Source organism: Tauraco erythrolophus, chromosome 27, assembly GCF_009769465.1.
Source record: "Tauraco erythrolophus isolate bTauEry1 chromosome 27, bTauEry1.pri, whole genome shotgun sequence".
In the NCBI taxonomy this organism is placed as follows: domain Eukaryota; kingdom Metazoa; phylum Chordata; class Aves; order Musophagiformes; family Musophagidae; genus Tauraco; species Tauraco erythrolophus.
Window position 1 is genome coordinate 191,353 of NC_141491.1, and position 20,204 is coordinate 211,556.

The 20,204-nt window shown below is 39.7% G+C and overlaps 1 protein-coding gene across 1 annotated transcript; it reads right to left on the bottom strand.

The window, feature by feature from the left end:
* Positions 1–77: 77 nt before the first annotated feature.
* Positions 78–6,434, bottom strand: LOC104370723 (bile acid receptor). Its single transcript, XM_086627332.1, has 10 exons — positions 6,344–6,434; positions 4,787–5,149; positions 4,028–4,168; positions 3,268–3,407; positions 3,070–3,174; positions 2,873–2,972; positions 1,659–1,787; positions 1,066–1,182; positions 595–708; positions 78–329 (listed from the first exon to the last, which is right to left on the bottom strand). The coding sequence occupies exons 1-10, from the start codon at positions 6,432–6,434 to the stop codon at positions 91–93; spliced, it is 1,539 nt and encodes a 512-aa protein (XP_086483458.1). The 3' UTR covers positions 78–90.
* Positions 6,435–20,204: the final 13,770 nt, after the last annotated feature.

Sequence of the window (20,204 nt, forward strand, 5' to 3'; positions counted from 1 at the left end):
AAGGGAAGGAGAGGGCGCAGCGCGCGCCCAGCTGCGCGAGGCGGGGCGGAGCAGCAATACTGAGGGCAGCGCGGGTCATGGCGGTCGTGCCTAGTGCAGGTCCCAGATCTCGCACAGCAGGGACGTCAGCCGCGGGTCCTTCGTCCTCCATGTCACCAGCACCTCCGCGTGGGCGTGATTGAGGGTGCGCAGTTCCGTGAGGCGCCCGATGAGGCGCGCGAAGTGCTGGGGGTCCTCCGGGTGATGGATTTTCGAGTATTTGTAGAGGATGCCCAGGAGCGGCTCCTGCAGCTCTTCCACGTGCCGCTTGTTCCTCAGGAGCGGGCGGTCTGTGGGAGCACAGCGGGAGAGCGCGGTTAGCGGGCGCGGAGGGGCGCGGGCGCGCAGGGGCGGAGGGGCGGGGGCGCGGAGGGGCGGGGGCGCGGAGGGGCGGAGGGGCGGGGGCGCGGAGGGGCGGGGGCGCGGAGGGGCGGGGGCGCGGAGGGGCGGGGGCGCGGAGGGGCGGAGGGGCGGGGGCGCGGAGGGGCGCGGGCGCACCTGAGGGGCCGGTGGGTTGAGGCGGGCAGTGCCCGGGGCAGTCGCCTCCCAATTTACCTGAGAAAAACACAGTTGTTGCTACGAGCAAGGCATACTCGGTCTCTGTCACTCTCAGTTCCCCCATGCTTCTGTAGAAGTAAAACAGTGCGGTAATAAACTCCTCGGTTACACCTTAAAAACGAAATAAAACAATCAGCATGTTATTTCAGTGCAGAAACAGGCACTGCGAAAACGGCTCGGCTTTGTCCTAATCTTTTTAGACTCCGGGCTGTTCCGTTGCATTAAATAGTGAGCAAACTTCACGAAAACAATATTCATTTCTAAAGTAGTAGCCAAAGCTGCGTTGCCGTTGTACTGCGGGGCTTTTGCTGTTTGTAGCTCGAGGCTTTTTCCTGGGATGTAGGCGAACGGGACAGGGGAGGGGGACGGGACAGGCTGAGCAGGGACCGACCGCTGCTCAGCGCGGCTAACGACAGCGCCGGCAAAGCAAGGGATTCCCGAGGAATTTGATTCGGAGACCTCCGTTACCTGTGGTAGTAGTGGAAGTTGGACTCTGTTCATTGTGAGATACTTCCATGGAATAAATGCTTTTATCAAGGTCTTGAACATGACAACATGTCTCATGATCAGAAAGTCTTACGTGACCTGGAACAAGACAGATGACAGTTCCCAGCCAAGCCTAATGTGACTTTAAGTATTTGTCTGCATGTGCTTTGCAGATATATGCCTGAAAATGTGTAATTTTTTCCCAAATCCATGAAGGTAGAAAAAATTGTCCTTTTTGGCATCATTGGTTGCGTTACTATTGGTAAAAGTATTTTGTGCTGTACTTGACACAATATATAATGTGTCATTAATATAGCTAATATTATCTATCCACCCCACGATTTGTGCAAACACTCAAAAAAATGTTGCTCTTTGGAACTAATGGGAGGAAAACAGAGATCCAATTATTTTTTTTTAAAAAACAACTTTGAAAAAGCCTATAGAAGGTATGTAGGCAATACTAGTACTAATCTTGAATAGGAAATATTTGAGATTAAGTGAATTAAAATGAATGGAAGTCGTTTCAAAATAGCAGAACCTCCTACTGGTGTTAATAGCTTGTTAGTCAAACTTACTTTCATTTGTTGATGGTTGGCATTCACTAATTCTTTGGTTATATATCTGGGCTGAATGCAGAAACATTGCCTCAACTGTTGACCCTTTCAGCAGCGCGATCTGATCTTCACTAGCTAAACTTTCAAATCCTGGAGAGACAGATACATGTTAAGAGTCAAGGAAGGCTGGGGCTGCCTTTAAACTCCTAACATGAGTTGATAACATTTTTTAAATAAATGCCTTTACTGGAAAGGAGGAGCATGTACCAAAGACTATTGGGATCTTTCATGCTAGTTTGCAGGCTAGACAAAAAAAAAAAAAAAAAAAAGTGCAGTTGTCAGTGTCCAGTGTTAGAAGATTCACAGGAAGATACAAGTAAAAATTTGGGGACTAAGGAAAACTTTATGGAAAGTTTCTTCCTAATATCTGATTTATATCACATGGCCTAATACCTTATAAATTTGCTACATTGCTAGTGACTGGTTATTTTCTTTATTCATTGATATCTGATCTTTTTAAAATTGTGTTCATCTTTTGACAAACTCATCTGCGCTTACAATTCAAGAGCAAAGGAACTTCCTTGATTCTTTTCTTAATCTTGATTAAAGCAGGATAACAAATGGCTCATCCATTCTTTCAGATCTGTTCCACGGTGGTGCTAAATTACATCAAATATCTGCTTTAGACACGTTGATTGACTTTTGTCAATAAGTTTTGCAACTTAAAGAGTGATGAAAAAATTACCACCCTCCCTGTCAAATTTTATTTTGTCAACTTTGCATTGAAATGCAGTGAATTTGACTACATGTTCTTTATTAAAGGAAAACATGAATAGGAGCACCTGGTTAGTCCCTTCTGTGCTGCCTTTTCCTTTGAAGGAACATCTGGGTTTTTCTTTGATGACTATGATAAATTGCAAACTGAAATGGATTTCAGGGAATGTACTGAAATAGTAATTCACTCAAGATGATATTTTGAAGTGCATTTACTTTCAGAAAATGTCTCTATTCCATGTCAGAAATGAAAAATCATAACAAGCTTTTGAAGGGAATGCTTCTAACTTGCCCTCATGACAAGTAAATGGTAACCCTGATAGAGTTGGAAGAAAAAACAGCGAGTTGAATGCGTTTGCTTAAAGCTTGTATTTTTCTAGGATTCATGCCATCAGTATGGTTTCTGCCTCTTAAAAAAAAGTCACCCAATTCTGTAACATTTCCCAAAGGAAGGCACTTACCTGGAAGTCTTTTTGTGAAATCCACTAACACTTGTACATGGACAACTGCTGTCTCAGAGAGACGGAGAAAACTTTCCTCAGGACTTGCAGTTTCTTGTAGCTGCATGAAAGAGCATTTAGACATCTGATATAACCAAGATACAGTGCTTAGGAGAATAGTAACTTTGCAATGCAGGCTAATTATTCTGTATACATACAAACTTCTTTGCTTCCTCAAGCGGAATTGTGTATTTTTGGTGTGCTGCTACAATGTGGTCAAGAAGCTGATGTTCCCCCAGAGTGAGTTCCATCTTCTCTGAGATCTGTTAAAAAAATAAACCAATCAAGTGACAATGACTTGGGGGGGAAAAAAAAAAAAAATTAAAAAAGATCTTTTAAATTGAAAAATATCCCACTTTTCCAGATCTTGTCGTGGATGATATGTGCTTACTATTCAGTCCCTCATCTTCCAGTTTTACATTGCAAAGAAAACTGCTCTTCTGTTTGAAATTCTTCCTGAGTCGCTTTGACTTGCACTGTACTTCAGTCAGCAAACCTGCAAGGCATGGAAGTGTGTATCAATACATTTATTTGCAAATAATTACAATTTGAAATAATCACTTTTACTATTATAGATAAAACAAGTCTTGCATCACAGGAGCTGTCACCTATAAGGAATTCCACTTCCTAGAGAATATGGCACTGTGTTATTCATTAGGCAAGTTAGTGTTCGGTATCCACCAAAGGCCTGAGTGTTTGCAGTCGTCTTATGTTTGTTATCTTGCTTGTGGCTCTGTGACATAGAAGCATGAGAATTTTTAATGAAAAGCTATTGTGCATTTTTTTATTTTTAATTTTTTTCCAAACACAAAAGCATATCTGATACACTTACTGCTGTCCTGTCAAGGTTCAGGATATTTAGCTGTCTCTTGTTAGTACTTTCTTTTTTTTCTTATAATGTCTTTGAACAGCAGTCCTCTTAACTTCAGGAGATACTTCCCAAGCATTGGTGATTTCTGCAGATGCAGATGCTGCAGACTCCAATGTTAAATTTTCCTACAGCTAAATGAAGTTTAGACCAACACCGTTTAGCTCCAATGAGGAGAAAAGATTGCCTTTGGAAGAGGTTTTATCCGAGTTGATTAGTAAAGTAGCCAGCATGGAAGGAACACTTACATTCTGCTAGCATTCCCACAGCTTTACACTTCTTCAAGCGACATTCCTGACACTTCCTTCGCATGTACATGTCCATTTCACAATGACCACCATTCTTGCATCGATATACTGCATTTTTGGTTATGCTACGTCGAAAGAAGCCTACAGACAAGGATCAGGTTATGACTGAAGGAATCTAAGAATCTTTCATAATGATTTAAAGTGTCTTTTGGTTTTGTTTTGGTTTGGTTTTTTTTACAATGGAAGCATTACCTTGATTTGAAATTTGCTTTTTAACAACATAGTTATGTCTTGTTCTTTCTGACTAATATTCATTTCTGTTTTCCTTACCTGATCAAGACAGCTTCCATATAGCAAGTTAAAATGTAAGTAGCAAGTAATTATTATTTGGTTTTATTTAATTTTAGCAGTAAGTAAAACTAATAACACTGAAGTAAATCTGTAATAAATGGTCATCAGGAAATCAGCACCTGTTTAAACAGACACTATTCTAGTGAATAATCAGTGCAACAATGAGATGCATGAAATGCTTCTATTAATACACACTGTGAAAACATTTCTTACAAAAATGTTATGAAAACGTCAATCTGGAGTAAGTATGTTAGATAAAGGGTTCTTCAGATAAATTAAAATCCTCTGTAGAAACATGAACTTAAAAAATAATGAGATCTGTTTGCTTAAATCACAGATGTGCAACATTATGCTGAGCACTGCGAGGCCACAGTCCTGGGTGAGACACAGATCTGCCTGTTCTCCTACCTTTACAGCCTTCGCAGGTAAGGGCGTTGTAGTGATAGCCTGAGGCTTTGTCACCACACACAACACACAGCTCCTCCTGTCCCTTCAGTCTCAAAGAGTGGCTTAATCTTGGCCGTTTCAGCCCTTGGTATCCACCATCGTCAATGTGGGGAGCCATGAACGGGGGTTTGCTCAGTTCACAGCTGCTGATGATACACTGTCCGTCACTGTATTGAGAGTCCGGACCGTATGTGCTGTACTGGGACTGAGAGGGCTGGGACTGTAATACTGGAGGAGGAATTTGAACTGTCGAGTATTGGCAGTAAGGCGCAGTCTGAAAATCGGTGTCTTGCAGCTGATAGTTGACATGCTCCGGTAAAACATCTAGATACAGAAGGAATTGAAAATGAAATGAAAACCTGAACATTATCTCAACATCAGCTACTTGAAAGTTTTAAAATGTTTTATATAGTAAATATTTAATCATATTAGAGGAACACGTTTTCAGAAGGGCAGTCTGACACACTATTTTTAAATATGCTACCTGTGATGTTTTTAAGTAAAATCTTAGATGTAGTGAAAATGGCTTGGTAACAGTTTGGGCAATGTCATGTGGGTGCCATTGGATTCTTGTTAGTACGTGATTGAATATCACTTGGCAACTGATGATACAGCTATCTTTTGATTTTACACTTAAAGGTTGTTTTTCATTAGTTGTCCGCATTACAGAAGAGTATTTTCCCATAAGTAAGTGAATTTGTTAATGAGCGAAATGTTTGTAATTAATACATGTTTCAGGCATAATTTTGAAAATGGCACAAAACAAGAGTCTGAGAAAGATGGTCCAGAAATTATAGAGTGTTAAAAATTACTCTGACAGGAGCCTTGAAGTTGAAATTCAGTAGAGTAAAAAAGAGGCTTGTTTCTTTTAGTATTTTTACACGTAGAATCCTTTATAGTTAAGAAAATTAATTTCAGCAAAATCTATGTACAGAATTATGAAGAGAGCTTCTTCCTGCCTTTCTGTCTATAGAGTTTTAATTTTAGCCAACCCTCCTTAAATGTACACAGCTGTACTGCAGAAAGCTTGTGCAATATGCATCATGTTTCATTCTTCCTTTGGGATTGTTCAAATCTCTGTAAAAACAAATTGGAAAGTTTTTTTTTAAACAGTTTGGAGGTCTTTTTAAGAAGCTTTGAGTCCTGCTTTTACTCTTCCAGAATCAAATTAGTTATTGCAATTACAGTTCTAGGAGATATAAAATAACCATTATCTATTTATAATGTGTCTGGAATACTGTAGTAAAACCTGTGTCTTCTTTGTGCAAGTCAAAGAGAGACAGCACCAGTAACGTTTCTACGAAACGACCAGTCAGCATAACCACATTGTGTACAAACGCCTGTATGAGCACACGCTAGTGCATTTCAATACACTTACAGTACGGGCTTGACAGTCAAATGTGTAGCTCCTAAGAGCTTGTAAAGATAAACTAAAATGAAGAAAATAACTGGAATTTCCACAGATGTTCATTTTACTCTACTGCTTCTTCATAATATAAAAAATTTTTCTTTACTCACCATAATACTGTATGGGCTCAGGAAGACAATACCCATCAGGTACAGTGACAAATGTATTTGCCATATTCTGCTCCCAACTGCACTGTTTCATTCACTTTGCTATGTGATAGACTTTTAAGAAGACAACCTAGAGAAATGTAAAAGTAAGAGAAACCTCATGTGAGAAAGAATTGCTGCGTACATTAAGCTACAGTGCTAAACCCAGAAAACTCCAGAATACGGAACAGTTTGCAGATCATAAGAGAATCTGAGGTATGTGCAAAGTCACATGGTACTTTCACTGAGGTTGCAAAACGTTCGATTGTCCTAATAGTATGGGTTCAGGATAGAGCCCATTCCTAAATTTCCAAGTTATATTTAGAACTTTTTTTCTCCTAATTTTACACAAAACCATGTGGGGGAATCAGACTAATCGTTGGTAAATTCTCTAGTTCAGGAAGAGATTAAAAGGACCTTCACTGCGTAGAAAAAAAACTTGCTTTCAGAATGAGTTAGGGCATTTGCAATAATCTGCATGTGGTGGATAAGAGCTTCACAAAGTTTCTGCACAAAGATGAGCTTTTAGTGAATTTGCTTCGTTCACTTTTCATGCAAATTTGAAGCAAGTAAAGAAAAGAAAATAGCCTGGAAAGGCCTGCATAGAATATCTCTTCTTCCCCATGTAAATACTCTTTTATGCAGTAAAAGTCAGCTTTGCCCCACTTAAGCACGGCCTAATTTACATGAGGTTCCAAATTTAAGAGCCTGTATTCATTCAAGAGTACAAAATATCCTGTGAAAACTGAAAAAAATCAATCTTGTATAGGATGTATTGCCCTGTAGAGAGCTTTTCTCTGTCCCTGGATTACTGAGGGAGCCTGGGCTCCTGATCGGATGCTTTGGCATTCGCCATAACAAAGTGTACTGAGAGCTCACAGCGATACAGTTGGTGAGGAAGAGCTATTGTGCTTTGAGTTCAAAACTCACCTTATTTTTCAGTGATTTATTTTTATAGAGAGGTTCTGAAAAAGTGTGTCCTAAAGATTCTTAAAAGAGTTTTAGACAAAAAAAAAAAGAATGTCTGTATGGACACTAGCATCAGCTGGGTTTGAGTTTACGTATGTGTATAGACAATCTCTGGTATTGCTTAGCAATTGAGTGGTAATGGAGTAGCCATTAGGGAAGTAAGTAGAACGTATTTTCCTTGCTCCCTTGTCCCTCTGCATGCATGGGATTTATGAGAGCATCACTGGTTAGAAGTACATTGTATCTGATGCCCATGGAGTAAGGACTTTACAAGACAATTTGCCAGTGAACTATTGATGAGCTTTCCCTGAGCAGACAGGAAAGACAGAAACAATGAAAAAGACAAGTAAGTATTCGGGAAGTATAGAAAATCAAACTTCTACGTGTGCAACAGGGTTCTCTGTATATGCTTTTTGCAGAATTTACACCAAATTGGTTTTAAAGATCTTCCTTGAAAGACTCAGATGCTGGGTATTGTGCAATACCTATGCCTAGCTACAGCTGAGAAAATGACTAGATCATTTCAGGGAATCCAAACTGAAGTCATGGCTTGAAAGACACACATCCCTTCCCCCAAAACTGGGCATATCTTTGGAACTGACCACTTTCTCTTCGTGTTGTTAGCAGAAGGTGAAAAGATGCAGTGAGGCTGGAATGCTGATTTTTCTTGTTATCTCTGCTAGTAAATATTTGTTTGAAAGAGATGACTCACTGAAACATGAGGTCCTTATCAGTTAGATCAATTTGGCATGGGCAAAGTCTACATTTTTCCCCAAGAAATGTGTTTCTGGATTCGAGTAGTTTCTTTAAATAAAAATAGTGAAAGAACAGAAGCTAAAATAAAATGTCAGTGATCTGTCTGATAAAAATATTATATTGGGAGTATGAAGTACATACTACAAAATGCAAGGTGGTCAGTTGATTAAACATTCTAAATCTTGGAAGAAGACTTTCATTAGGCAAAGTTTCCTCAATTTAAGTATTGTATGAGAATGGATTTGAGGATTTAGTCCTTCTTAATAATTTTTTCAGCTAATAAAAGTTATCAGTTGCAACCACTGATTCCCAGCTTAGAATGAGACACTGTAAATTGAAACTCTTAAATTAAGGGAATGTTACAGCAGTATTAATAGTAAACCAGTGGTTATTTGAGGAATGTTACTGTCTTGAAATGAGACTTAATGGTCATGCCTGTGCATGAATGTTAACTGTTTCATTTTCTGACACTCGAGAATTTAGTGTTAACAAGCCTGTTCTTCTGATATGAAAGAGCATCGGGCTTCTTAAAACAAAAAATTTAAGAACAGAATAAGATATGTAAGTAAGGAACTTAATTTTCTAGGACAGGAAAGTTTTGATTATTTATAACTTTGACTGTCACAGTCATGTGTTACAACCTCTGCCTCACCCTTTACATGTAGCGTCAGTCAGCAGTCGGGAAGCCTCCTCCAAACTTCAGGAGTCGCTGAAATTTTGTGATGTGTTATATGCTGGGATCTCAAAAATTCAGTAGCCATCCCTAGTCTCTCACACCTCACTGGGAGTGAACCATGACCTTCAGCCCACACGTATGTTCATTAACCCTTTGCCATGCTGGCAAGTGAATTCTGCGTGCACACAAAGCTTAGCTGCATTCTGTGAAGCTGTGGAATCCTTGACAGAATGTAGCGTGCATGCCCAATTGTAATTGTCAAAACATAATAACTTGGACAAAGCTGAAATAAGATTGGAGTAAGAGCTTCGGGTGTTTGTGGCAGTTCTAGTCATGCCATTCCCAAACCAAAATGCTGTGTGCCTTTTTTTCTCTTTTCGGTGTACTCAAAATACAACCATATGTTTTGTGTATGTGTGCTTTAAAAGTGAAGTAAAAAAATAAATATATTCCCAAAGGTGATGCATAAAGGTCGTCAGCCTAAAAACTGAAAATAACTGAAAACAAAAGAAGATAAATTTTTTAATAACTTGTTTCATAGAATAACAAGCAGTAACACAGTTAGGATGAAAGTCCTTAATCAGACTGACCTGAAAGCAAATGTTGTCTGCATAAAGGCACATTCTGTTCCCTGCTTTTTCTTCATCTCAGTTACTTCTGAGGTGCTATTTCTGCTGGGTATTTTCACATGTGAAGTCCTGATCATTTGGGGAATGTGGGGTGTTAGTTTTAATTTTAAAAGGCTCTACAAGTGAGATAATTTAATTTTTTTTTCCAGAAGAAGATGTGACCTAGACTCTAGGTTGCCTAAGCATGTTTGAAAATGTCGCACTTTTACAGGCTTAGTTTTGACAGTAACCAGTTTTCAGAATTAATAATGTTCAATAAAAAACAGAATATGTGTTTATTTAAGGGGTTGGTTATCCATCTAATAGAAAAATTCAGCAAAATTCAGTTATTAGTCTCGACTGAAAGATTTTTCAATTTATCAAAGATGGAAGCCATTAAAGAGAAAAAAAAAAAGCTGTTAATTGACAAAACTAAAGCAGAATCACAAACAAGTCACTTAACAGAATGTACGTGTTCAGACTAGAATACATACTATACATCTATTTATTGTTATTTATGGTGAAAGATCTTGTTTTTATCATTTTAATTGCTATTAAATACCATATCGTAAAGTAATGTATCATCATAGTATTACATTTATTAAGATGCAAAACATACTTCTTGTAGAAGAGGCTCCAGGGAGCTCTTCAAGAGTTACGTATTGACAATATTTAACTCCTATCATAAATATTTTGACAGTTGAGTCATAGGGAAATTTCTTGTTTACAAGGAATCTCAGGAACTCAAGCTGAAGGTCTTCAACATTTATTTAATGCACCTTGTGGCATGTTAATGATTATGTAGCGGAACTAGACAGTACATTTCAATCTCAGTGTTAATCATTGTACTTTTTTTGCTTCTGGAAAGCATAGCTTAATTTTTTAGTTTGTGAAATTTAAACCAAAAACTGAAAAAAAAAACCAACTCAGCACAATCAGTGGCAGTTATGTGCAGTACCAGGGGCTATATTCAGTTTCACTCAAGCAGTTCAGTAATCACTGGTTACTGTAATAAAAGAATGATTTTGCAGGGGAAGTTGTAGGGTCACTTGATTGATTCTATATGCAGCTTGTATGCATTATTAAGGTTTTGTCTATTTCTCCCAGTTTTCATGTGCCAGGAAGCTCTTCAAAGCTGCTGTTTGAAGAAATCCCACTTCTCATTAAATGTGTTCCTTCCTTGTCATACAATAACCATAATAGGAATTGGCTTATTTCTCTAATGGACTGTGTTGCAGTTATCTTGAAATGACTAATTATTTCAAAGGTATAATTTTTATACATTGTAATATAAGAGGTTAGAGGTTGTTTGAAACTTACTGTTTTCCAGGTATGTTGGGGAAGGGAAACAAGTAATTGAATTGAAAAGTTGTTTTACTTCACTTTGTGTGTCAAATGAAGTACTGTTGGAACAAATTCTTGGCAGTAGGATACCAAATTTAAAAGTGCACGTTTTCTATTTTCATTTAGTCAGCCATTTAAAAAGAAAGAAAAAAAAAAGGAAAAATAAGGAAAAAGCCCAATGCCTGAAATATTTTCACATGGCAAATTGATTTATGGCTAGAGCAATGATTTATAATCCCAGAGCATTCAGAGAAGTAATTTAAATACTTACAGTAGTTGCAGAGAGTTTCTTGCTTGCAGAGTTGAGTCCGCTGGGCTGCAGCGCTGATCCTGCTCTGAGCCCAGCTGGAGCAAACTGGGCCTTTTCCCTATTTATCAGTTTCTGTGCATACACTGGGCTCCAGACACTGCGCAGAGCAACGCTATGGCTCTGAGACACAAACTTCCCACACAGCCTTTTCTGAGGTCGAAGCAAGGGCAGCTGCAAGTCCACATAAATCAAATAATAACTGGGTCATCAGGGACAGAGGCCGTGGGGACCCTCACGTCACTGTTTCCCAGAGTTCCTCCTGTCCAATTACTAAATATTCTGCTTTCGTGGTAGAATTTAAAATTCTCCCATTTTGATTGCTTAACATTGACATGTCTGAGTGTTAATGGATAATACTCATTTCCTGGACAGAGAAGATATTGCAACAGTATTATTTGGAGTTACCTACATGACATAATAACTGAATTTGGAAACATTTCATTAGGCCAGTATCTCCAAACACAAAACACTTACCGTGTTCTCCCTATTCTAATTCTGACATAGCTGTGTTGATGCAGCACAGACAGGGCTCATGTGTGCCCCCGTAACAGAAAGTGATTGTTAGCAACTTTTGTTGCCACGAATTTTGCAAAATTTCATCCTTAAAAAACCCCAAGTATTTCCATTATTAATAATTTCTAATAAATTATTCATTACAATTTGATGTTTTAATCATTTCCTAGATACAAGATGTGATCTTTTGGATAGGATCTTTCTTGTTAGGTATCATGTCGTTATGTTTGCTCCCTAACGTGATACGCGCAGGTTGCAAGGAGGTCAGTTTTCTGCTGTCTAGGAGCAATTCTCGATTTACCCCAGGAAAAAATGGTTCTGTTGTATACTTCATGGAATTAGACAGCAAAGGAAAAAACTAATTTCCTGTTGGTTATCGTACTGCAAAGTCACTTAAAATTGCCTTTAGGGACAATAGGTTTTCATGGATCTGTGGCACAATACACAGCAAACTGACATTACCCTTCACAGGAGAGTCATTATTTGTATTCCACAGGCTCCAGAAAAGAGGAATTTGTTAGTCCTTGGAGGTGGAATGGTTGAGTGTGGCTTTCAAGAACAAAAAAGATGGACTCATAGATGTTATTTGAGCATCTTGTGAGGATTATTTTTAGCTTTCAGATGCTCTACATTCATAATGTGTGGTGACAGAGGGCTGGAATGCATCGATTATGCAGCAGAGACAAAGATGATGATCTTATAAGTTTAACTAGGATCAACATTTGTCTTTCTGGTAAAAGCGGCCTTATACAGCAACATGCTAAGATGTCAAAAAAACTTCAATGGTAAAAATTAAGAATTTACAATTGTTAGAGCTAAGATTTTTTCATAGCAGCATCTCTTTCACATATACCATTGGCTATTTCATCCAGCTTCTCACCCTTTCTCATGAAAGTTGGAAAAACAAGCAGAGGTTACTGACTTGTTTTAGTACTTTTTTTGATAGAAGATACGTTACTAGTCAAGTGTTCAAATGTACCTATGGGATGTGGATATTTAAAGCCTGTTGACTTTAGGAAATTTAAGTCTGAAGCCCAGGTTTATAGAAGGTATCTAATCCTCATTCTGTTCTGGTGGATTCAAAGTAAATTCAATTTCTAAAATAAGTATATAGGAACCTAAAACTTAGTAGTAGTAGAAATTAACTGTAGTGCCACATTAAGTAGTAGCCCATGGTCATCTACTCCAGCCCACATGCTCTCTTCATAGCTGTGGAAATAAAGCTATAAAACATCTATAGTCATGCAGTGATTTAGACCAGATTACTGGTCCATGTTAAATACATACATTGACATCATTTTAACAGATCACTTCTCCTATTCAAGGCTTAGTGTGTCAATAAAAATGTGAGACCTGAGAGCCCACTCGAGCCACATAAAGAACTGCTGCAAAGAAGAGGGAAAAAAACCTTTTTCATGCTTGTAAAGAATCAAGAAATTAAAAGCTTATTTAGGACTAAAGAAGATGTAAATTAGATACTAGAAAAGCAATTACAGTGGTAAAAATAGCACTGGAATAAGTTGTCTGTACAATCTTCACCACTGGATGTTTTGATAGAATTTATTAATTTTTCTCTTGGGGTTATTTTGATTTGTAAAGTAGGAGAAAAGACTTCTGAGACCTCTTCCAGCTCTATTTTCTGTTACTTTTCGTTATATATGTCAGTTTTGCAAAACACTGATAAGGACTGATCAGTAACGTGTAGTGCCATTTTAATGGGCAAAGGAAATAAGCATGCTCTGCTAGAGGTCAGTAAACAAAATAGATGTGGGCTGAAAATATTAGCTGAACAAGTTAATGCCATCAGTCAAAATCTAAAGGTGACACTGAAGCAGAGAATACGGGACATGCATGTTTTCCATAGAAAATAATCAGGTCTGATGACATCAGTCTGACCTGAACACCTCGCATTGCTCTGCTTCTGCAGCCTCATTTCCATCATTAGTGTGAACTGTGAGGTTCTGTGCAGTCTGATCTACATAGAATATCTGCCTTTGTGCAGTTAGGGCTAAGGATTTGATGAGTGCTGAAACTGCAGATCAAGAAAGAGCTTCCCTAGATCAGTACCTGTTGAGAAATTCATTTTCGAGCTAAGCAGAATTCTTTGTTCATCTGAACTGGAGATTCTAAATCTCTGTAACATGTTTGGTATCTGAATAGTTAAAGGAAATCCTATCTACTCCAGCTGGGTCTTCTCTACATAACTGACCCATTCGGCTTGATCTGGTATTGGATTGTTTATGTAACTTCAGTAATTAACCACTATCAGCCTCATTAATGAAACATAAACCACCTCTTCTGCTCATTTTTAAAGCATTTGTCAAACAAAACTTAAACAAAGGGCAGAATCTCAGCAAAGTAACAGTCCTTCAAAAGCTACTGAGACTCTGACTACAAGTCATTATGGTTACTTTGTTGTTGTTTTTCAGTACAAATGAAACAGAAGTGATGGCATTGTCTATTGCTTTTGGCTAACTTTTCACAAAAACATCTGAGATCTGTCACATGAGGGCAATGACGCCTGGACAACTATTTTGGCCATTTCAGTACAAAATACTGATGTTCCAGCTCATTACTGTAAATCATTAAATGATGAAAGCAAGAGTCAAATACTAAACAATCAGGAGTCTTTGGAAAACTAATTGCTAATTACAGTGATTGTTGTTATATGTGAGTTAAAGGTTATATTGAAATGTAGATTATTCCATTATAGGATTAAGTCTCTCCTGTTATTAAGCTGTTCTGAACAATATTCAAGTTGAATATTAACAATACAGTTTATGTATTAAAATGATCTAACTTAATCTTTACATGTATTTGTTTTAGAGAAATAAAGTGGTTTAGAGGCATAAAATACACTGGCAGACAAAATGCCAAAAATGTTGTTTTCTGAGAGCTATTTGTGTTTCTAAGTTGTTAAGGAACTCATGAAAAAACTGCAAGCTTTCTGTTCACTCTCTCTTCTGGATTATTTATTAATCTTCAAAAGATGCAGTGGTTCTGGCACTGTTAGGATTTTCTGCATGGCATGGATGAACCTCAGCCCTGGGTGAAAAACAGCATAAAGCCTCATGACTAACATTTTTGTAGGTCAGTGTCATCTTGTACTCCTGACTCAAGAGAGAGAAAGATTTAATTTGAATCGGGTGCGTATCTGTGCTATGTGGTGGTTTTGATTATTGGATCACATGTTCCAAGACAGTATCAGGTCCAGAAGCTGCAGTAGGAGGAAATTGTCCCTTGTTGTATTCAGCACATTCAGCAACAGTTTGGATGCCCAACTTGAGGACAGGCAAAGGAAGCCTATGTGGGAGTGGTACTAAAGTGTATATAGGCATCAGTTATGAGGAGGGTTGCAAAGAACAGAAGAGGCATGAGATTGTCTGTCAAAGATGACTTGGTTTGTTTTATATTGTTATTTGCCTGAAATGTAATTAACCTAGAATTTAGAGAAGCGTGTGCTTGTTTTATTGTCATTATTTGCCTACTTTGCCTGCAGCAGAGAGAGAACCGTGGTTGGTTCACTTGAAACTTAAGAATGTGAGTGTAGTAGGTCAGGGACTATCTTTTTCTGCATACATGTATGGCCTCTGTTGGGTGGGGCCCCAGCCAGACTGAAGTGCTTAAGATCCAATGTAGTACTTCTAATGGTGAAACCAAACATAAAAAAAAGATGCTATTTGTACTACGAGTTCACCCAGTACCTTCCCCCTTCTGTAGGTTTTAAACATGTAGTCATTTTTGTAGCTTCAAGCAGCAACATTTGTGTGTCATTTCCTTTGAGCACTGGTTTGCAAAACTTTCATCTCCCCTACATGTAGCTTTTTAAAGCAGTACAGCTATTTGGGGGAAAAAAAAAAAAAAAGGTCTTTACAGAGCAAAACTACATGTTTCCGCAGAGGAATGAAAGTGAGACTAGCCAGGGAAATATCGTCAGGCAGCACCTTTCAACCTGAATTTATATAGTGTTCCAATATTAAATTTTTCAGCTATTGCCCCAAAAGGGGTGACAGGGGGATCTATGCAGTGAACAGCTCCCATTTGCATTGTAGAACATGTGCTTGTTGAGTTGATTTAGTGTTAGATAATACAAATACTTTTCTGTTTTGCATCAAAGAAATGTATCAGACAAATCGTCATAGTCAAATTAGAAGAGAAATAACTTAGGAGAAGATGAAAATTCTCATTCAGTTCTTAAATGCTTTCATGGGATGAAGTAATGGGAGACCATATCAGACCAGAGAGGAAAAACAATTTTCATCTTTTTAAGACTGATTGTTTTTCTTAATCATGAAGTTGTTGGTTAGTTTCACTATGTATTTGCTTACAGGCTTTTCACAAATCTTGAGGAGTTAAACACTTGACTTATGTTGAATTTTAATGAAAGAGCCAAATTGCTTTAAACTTACTTGAAAATCTCAAGACAGTCTACAAAATGTTCCTGTTCCTTCTGTGCATTCTCTTAAGCTTGGTATGCAGGGCATCCACTACCTTAAGCTGGAACAGGTACTAATAAGCGCATCATTTGACACTAACAATATCTATGGGTATCCTTACAGCTCCACCTTTCAGTACCCTGCGCCAAATCTTTGTGTTTCCCCTTGGCAGGAAGACAAGATTTGTCAATAAAATGCTGCAGTGCATCGGTATTCAGAAAGGCACAACGTGGAGGAAAATAAAGATACCAACTAAAGCTTGACTGCGGTCTCCTGCAATGATCTCAGAATTGATAGTTCACAGAGAATACTTGTAACTTTAAGCATTGAGGTTCTTAAAAGTCTGTACTTCTTTGTAGTTGCAGCAAAGAGAAGCCAAGTCCTGGACCCGATTTCCATAAAGCAGAATACCTTGACACACTGCACTAAGCATTAAAAAATAATTATTGTGGAATCCTTTGGTCAGCATTTTATCAGCAGTGGAGGCTTGCTGCTGAGAGACTGAAATGACTGGATATGTCCATTTATCAATGATAAAGTTTTTCCTTTTTTCCAGCCTGGATTCCATCTTAAGGACATTTATTTAAGAGTAAAAAGAGTATTAGACTCATAAATGTAAATGCTGTGGTGCAATGAGTGACTCTTCAAGATTTATCAAAGCAGGATAGTTAAGATGACCAATAAGACTGAGTTTCTCGGTAATAACTTTTGTCACAGAACAACTCCGTTTTATGCACCAGTAATCCACCTTTGAAGTACAGGCTAGGGAGTGCAAGAAGAGGGTTCCCTTGGCCTCTGTGAGTCCCTGTGCTACAGATCTGGATGAGGGCAATACCACTGAAATTGTGACAGGAGCTGATGAGTGTGTTAACACCATCACTTAATTTTAAAAGCAAGCAATCAAAAGTGTTGGGGTGCGTGGTGCGAGAGAGAAGTCTGGTTTGCTTTTTAAACAAGCTGTAGCTGCTGAAATATTTGTCTCTTACACACTCGAGGAAGGACTTGTAGTGGAAATGAGAAATACCACATTCAGCTTTTGAAAAGCTAATGTCTGCTGCGTTACTATGTGAGACTTGCTCTTGCAGAGACTCAGCCAAAGTTTTTCAAACTGTGCTGCTCACACGATTAACATGATTTTACCCAAAACACAAGAATTATCCTAGAAATTTGCCTTTTATTCTTTTATCTACTTCCAGCATTTAGATGCCACTCAATCTGTCACAGATGTTGACATTTTCTACCAGTCAATTCCTCTGTGCATTATTATCCATCATTTACTCCGCTGCCAGTTTCTGGATAAGTTACAGGCATTACGTGGTGCACATTGTTTTAGAATCCTCAGTACCGATGCCTGAACTCAGCCCAGGTTTACAGATACCATGTTGTGCTCAGGATTCTGTGCTGTGTCTGTTACCAATCTCTTTAATTACTTTTGTTGTGCTTTTAGTCTGTCTAGATTTCTTTCCTTTTTGATTTTTCTACCGTGAGCAAGAACCTCCTCAGCTGTACTCAGAAATGCTATGTATTTATTCCATCACAGAAATACTATTTATGATTTTTCAAAGATGGCCTAGAAATGGTTTTGGTTCTGCAGCAGCTTTGCTGGAGAGCCTCAGTATGCTTCTAGCTAGCGTATACTTTTCCTGCTAGAACAAATCCATGTTCTGTTTGACAAAATACAGCCATGTGGTTAAGAGTTATTAAAAGCATTAAGGCATTAACCTCTTGTAACCTCATTTTTCACTTTGTACACATGCATAAGTGTTTAATCGAATTGAAGTTAAACACTAAAAAGTTTGAGAGGCCAAATTTATACATTCTCTTCAGTTTATACAGAATTGATGTGATAAGCCAAAGGAATTATAAGGCACCACTACTCAGAAAATGCTCATCCGTTGATTTGTTTAAGTTCTGTTGCTACGTACTAAAAGTTTTGGTGACAAGCATTCCCAGCATTTAAATCAAGGAGCTTTGTCCTACTGGGATTGATCTGTGTCCTGGCACCACACTAGCTTATTCTACTGTCCTTTGGAAGTTGAACAAATGATTCTATGTCAAAAGATCTGCTGAAGAGGGGGTGAGCCACATCCTTGAGTGAGAACACAAGACTAAGCGCTCTGTGGAGGTAGTATCATAGACTCCATCTTCTTCTCATTCTGCAGTTTTATTTCAGGCAGTCAGAATCCCACAGAGGGACTGCACCGATCCTGAAATGAAAGTCTGATATAGCAGTGCTGGCCCTCGTCTCCCTTGCTTGTCTCTACTTGGCCAGGAAGGCCAGGATGTCATCTCTGAAGCCAGGGGAAAGTGAGTATTAAATCATAAGCATAAATGCAAGGAACAGAACGGGGCAGAGATTCAGACATACAATCCAGGTGCAGCTTCTGCTGAGGTGTAATGATCCTTTATGCTGCACAAACAGGTGATTCCTTTGTCTGACTTCCTAGTAGATGTGAATTGGAATTTCCAGTGCTGCGTTTCTAAATGGCTCATTGAGTGCCTCCCTGCTGTAAAGCTGAATTAAGTGGAACCTTAGAGATTGAATGTTTAATTTCACAGAACTTCCTTATGTCAAATAAGGTGAAAAGCAGGAAGATACTGAACTGGTACACATATATCATCCCATGTAGCTATATCAGACCGACTCCTGTGTGGCTGCTCAAAGGCTCTGTAAAAATTGCTGTACTGGCGGAGGCTCCAAAGGCAGCCACAGAGCTGGGAGTATAGGCCAAGTGAAGCAACAGTAGATGCCGAACTCCCCAGGTAGGGTGCTGTGAGGATATAATAGTGGGAACAGACAGTGGAACAGGGGAAGCAAGCATTGGCTACAACTTTGGGATGTCTTGTCCATCTTAGGACAGGGCAGTCTTTTGCCAACTTGTTCCATAACCAGAATGGTAAACGCAGTATTTGTCAGGTTTCCAGATGTGCATGAATCACCCATTCCGAAAAAGGAATTCTGATAACAAGTTGCCTTAGCTTTTTAGTATTCTCTAACAAGAAGGAAACAGGGAAGGACTGGAAGGTAAAACACGCTACGAAGCACAGTCTAAACCTTTAGTTCCACACAAGTTACTGTAAAGCAGCAGTACATTTCCCAAATTTGCAAAATACATCTCGTTTACTAATTAATCTGATTCTGATGAAATACTCCAAATGCAGCTGCTTACTCTGTTCTCTTCTGGACTGTATGAATGTTTTGAAATTGTTGCTTATATAAAATTATCTTATTCAGCAGTTCTGCACTAGGCTTGATTATCTCTGGGATCATAAACTTTTATCTGATGAAGCATCATAGATTTTTCTTATGTGTCTGTCTGAATGAGAATTTAAACTTGAAAGATGACTCAAGTCAAAGGGAGTCCTGTTAAAACATTATTGTTGAAAATGTAATTAATAAAGTTGGTAACATTAAATGAAGAAGCCCTGTGGCACACAGTTAAGCAAAGCATCAAGGACATCACAGATCACTAACAGTAGCTTTAGGAAATGAGTATCAAAGCAGCAAGTCAGCATTACAGAGCTTGTTATTTTAACTTGAGCAGAGGATGTTTACTGTTAAAAGGGACAAACAAGAATATTAGATAAGATGACAGCTCCGCAGATGCCGGCCCAGGATTTATCGCACAGTGCTAAGGGGGTCTTTGAAGCGATAAGCAGAGCCCCCCGGGTCAGGGACACGTGCCCTTCTGCAAACAGACTGCCCTGCACAGCGCGTTCGGTTGGACCGGCCGCTTCCCACCGGCTTGTCCTCTCCCAGAGCCAGGTCGGGAAGCGCCGGAGAGTCCCCGCGTCCGGGCGCGGGGGTCTGAGAACCGCGCGCGCGTAAGCGCCGTCCCAGAGCGGACGCGCGTCAATAACCGCGCGTCACTCGCGCCAAGGCGTTAACCTCCCGCAGGTCGCTCTGCGGTGCCGTTTCCCGGCGAGGTCGGCGTCTCGTCCCCCCAGAAGCCACCCGCCAGCCGCACGGACGCACCGGGGCTTCGCGGGTCGCGTTCCCCTTCGGACCGCGCCGGCCGGGCCCGCGCTGGCCCCGCTCTCTGCGGCCCTGGCGCCCTCTGGCGGCCGCCGCGCGCCGGCCGGGCGGCGCTCCAGCGCCGGTCTGCGCCTGCGCACGTGCGGCGCGAGCGCCCCGGCCGGAAGCGGCGGCGCGGTGCGCGCGCGCGGGCGGTGCTCGCGGCCCGCGGGCTCGCGTCTGCCCGCGGCGGCGGCG

What these genes read in the sequence shown, in the direction of transcription:
- LOC104370723 (XM_086627332.1), bottom strand. Translation starts at nt 6,434, where the DNA reads ATGAAACAGTGCAGTTGGGAGCAGAATATGGCAAATACATTTGTCACT. An exon ending in TACCTGCGAAGGCTGTAAAG is followed by an intron (nt 4,169 to 4,786) that starts GTAGGAGAACAG and finishes CCTTGTCTGTAG; the next exon opens with GCTTCTTTCGACGTAGCATA. An exon ending in CCACGACAAGATCTGGAAAA is followed by an intron (nt 3,175 to 3,267) that starts GTGGGATATTTT and finishes TTTTTTTAACAG; the next exon opens with ATCTCAGAGAAGATGGAACT.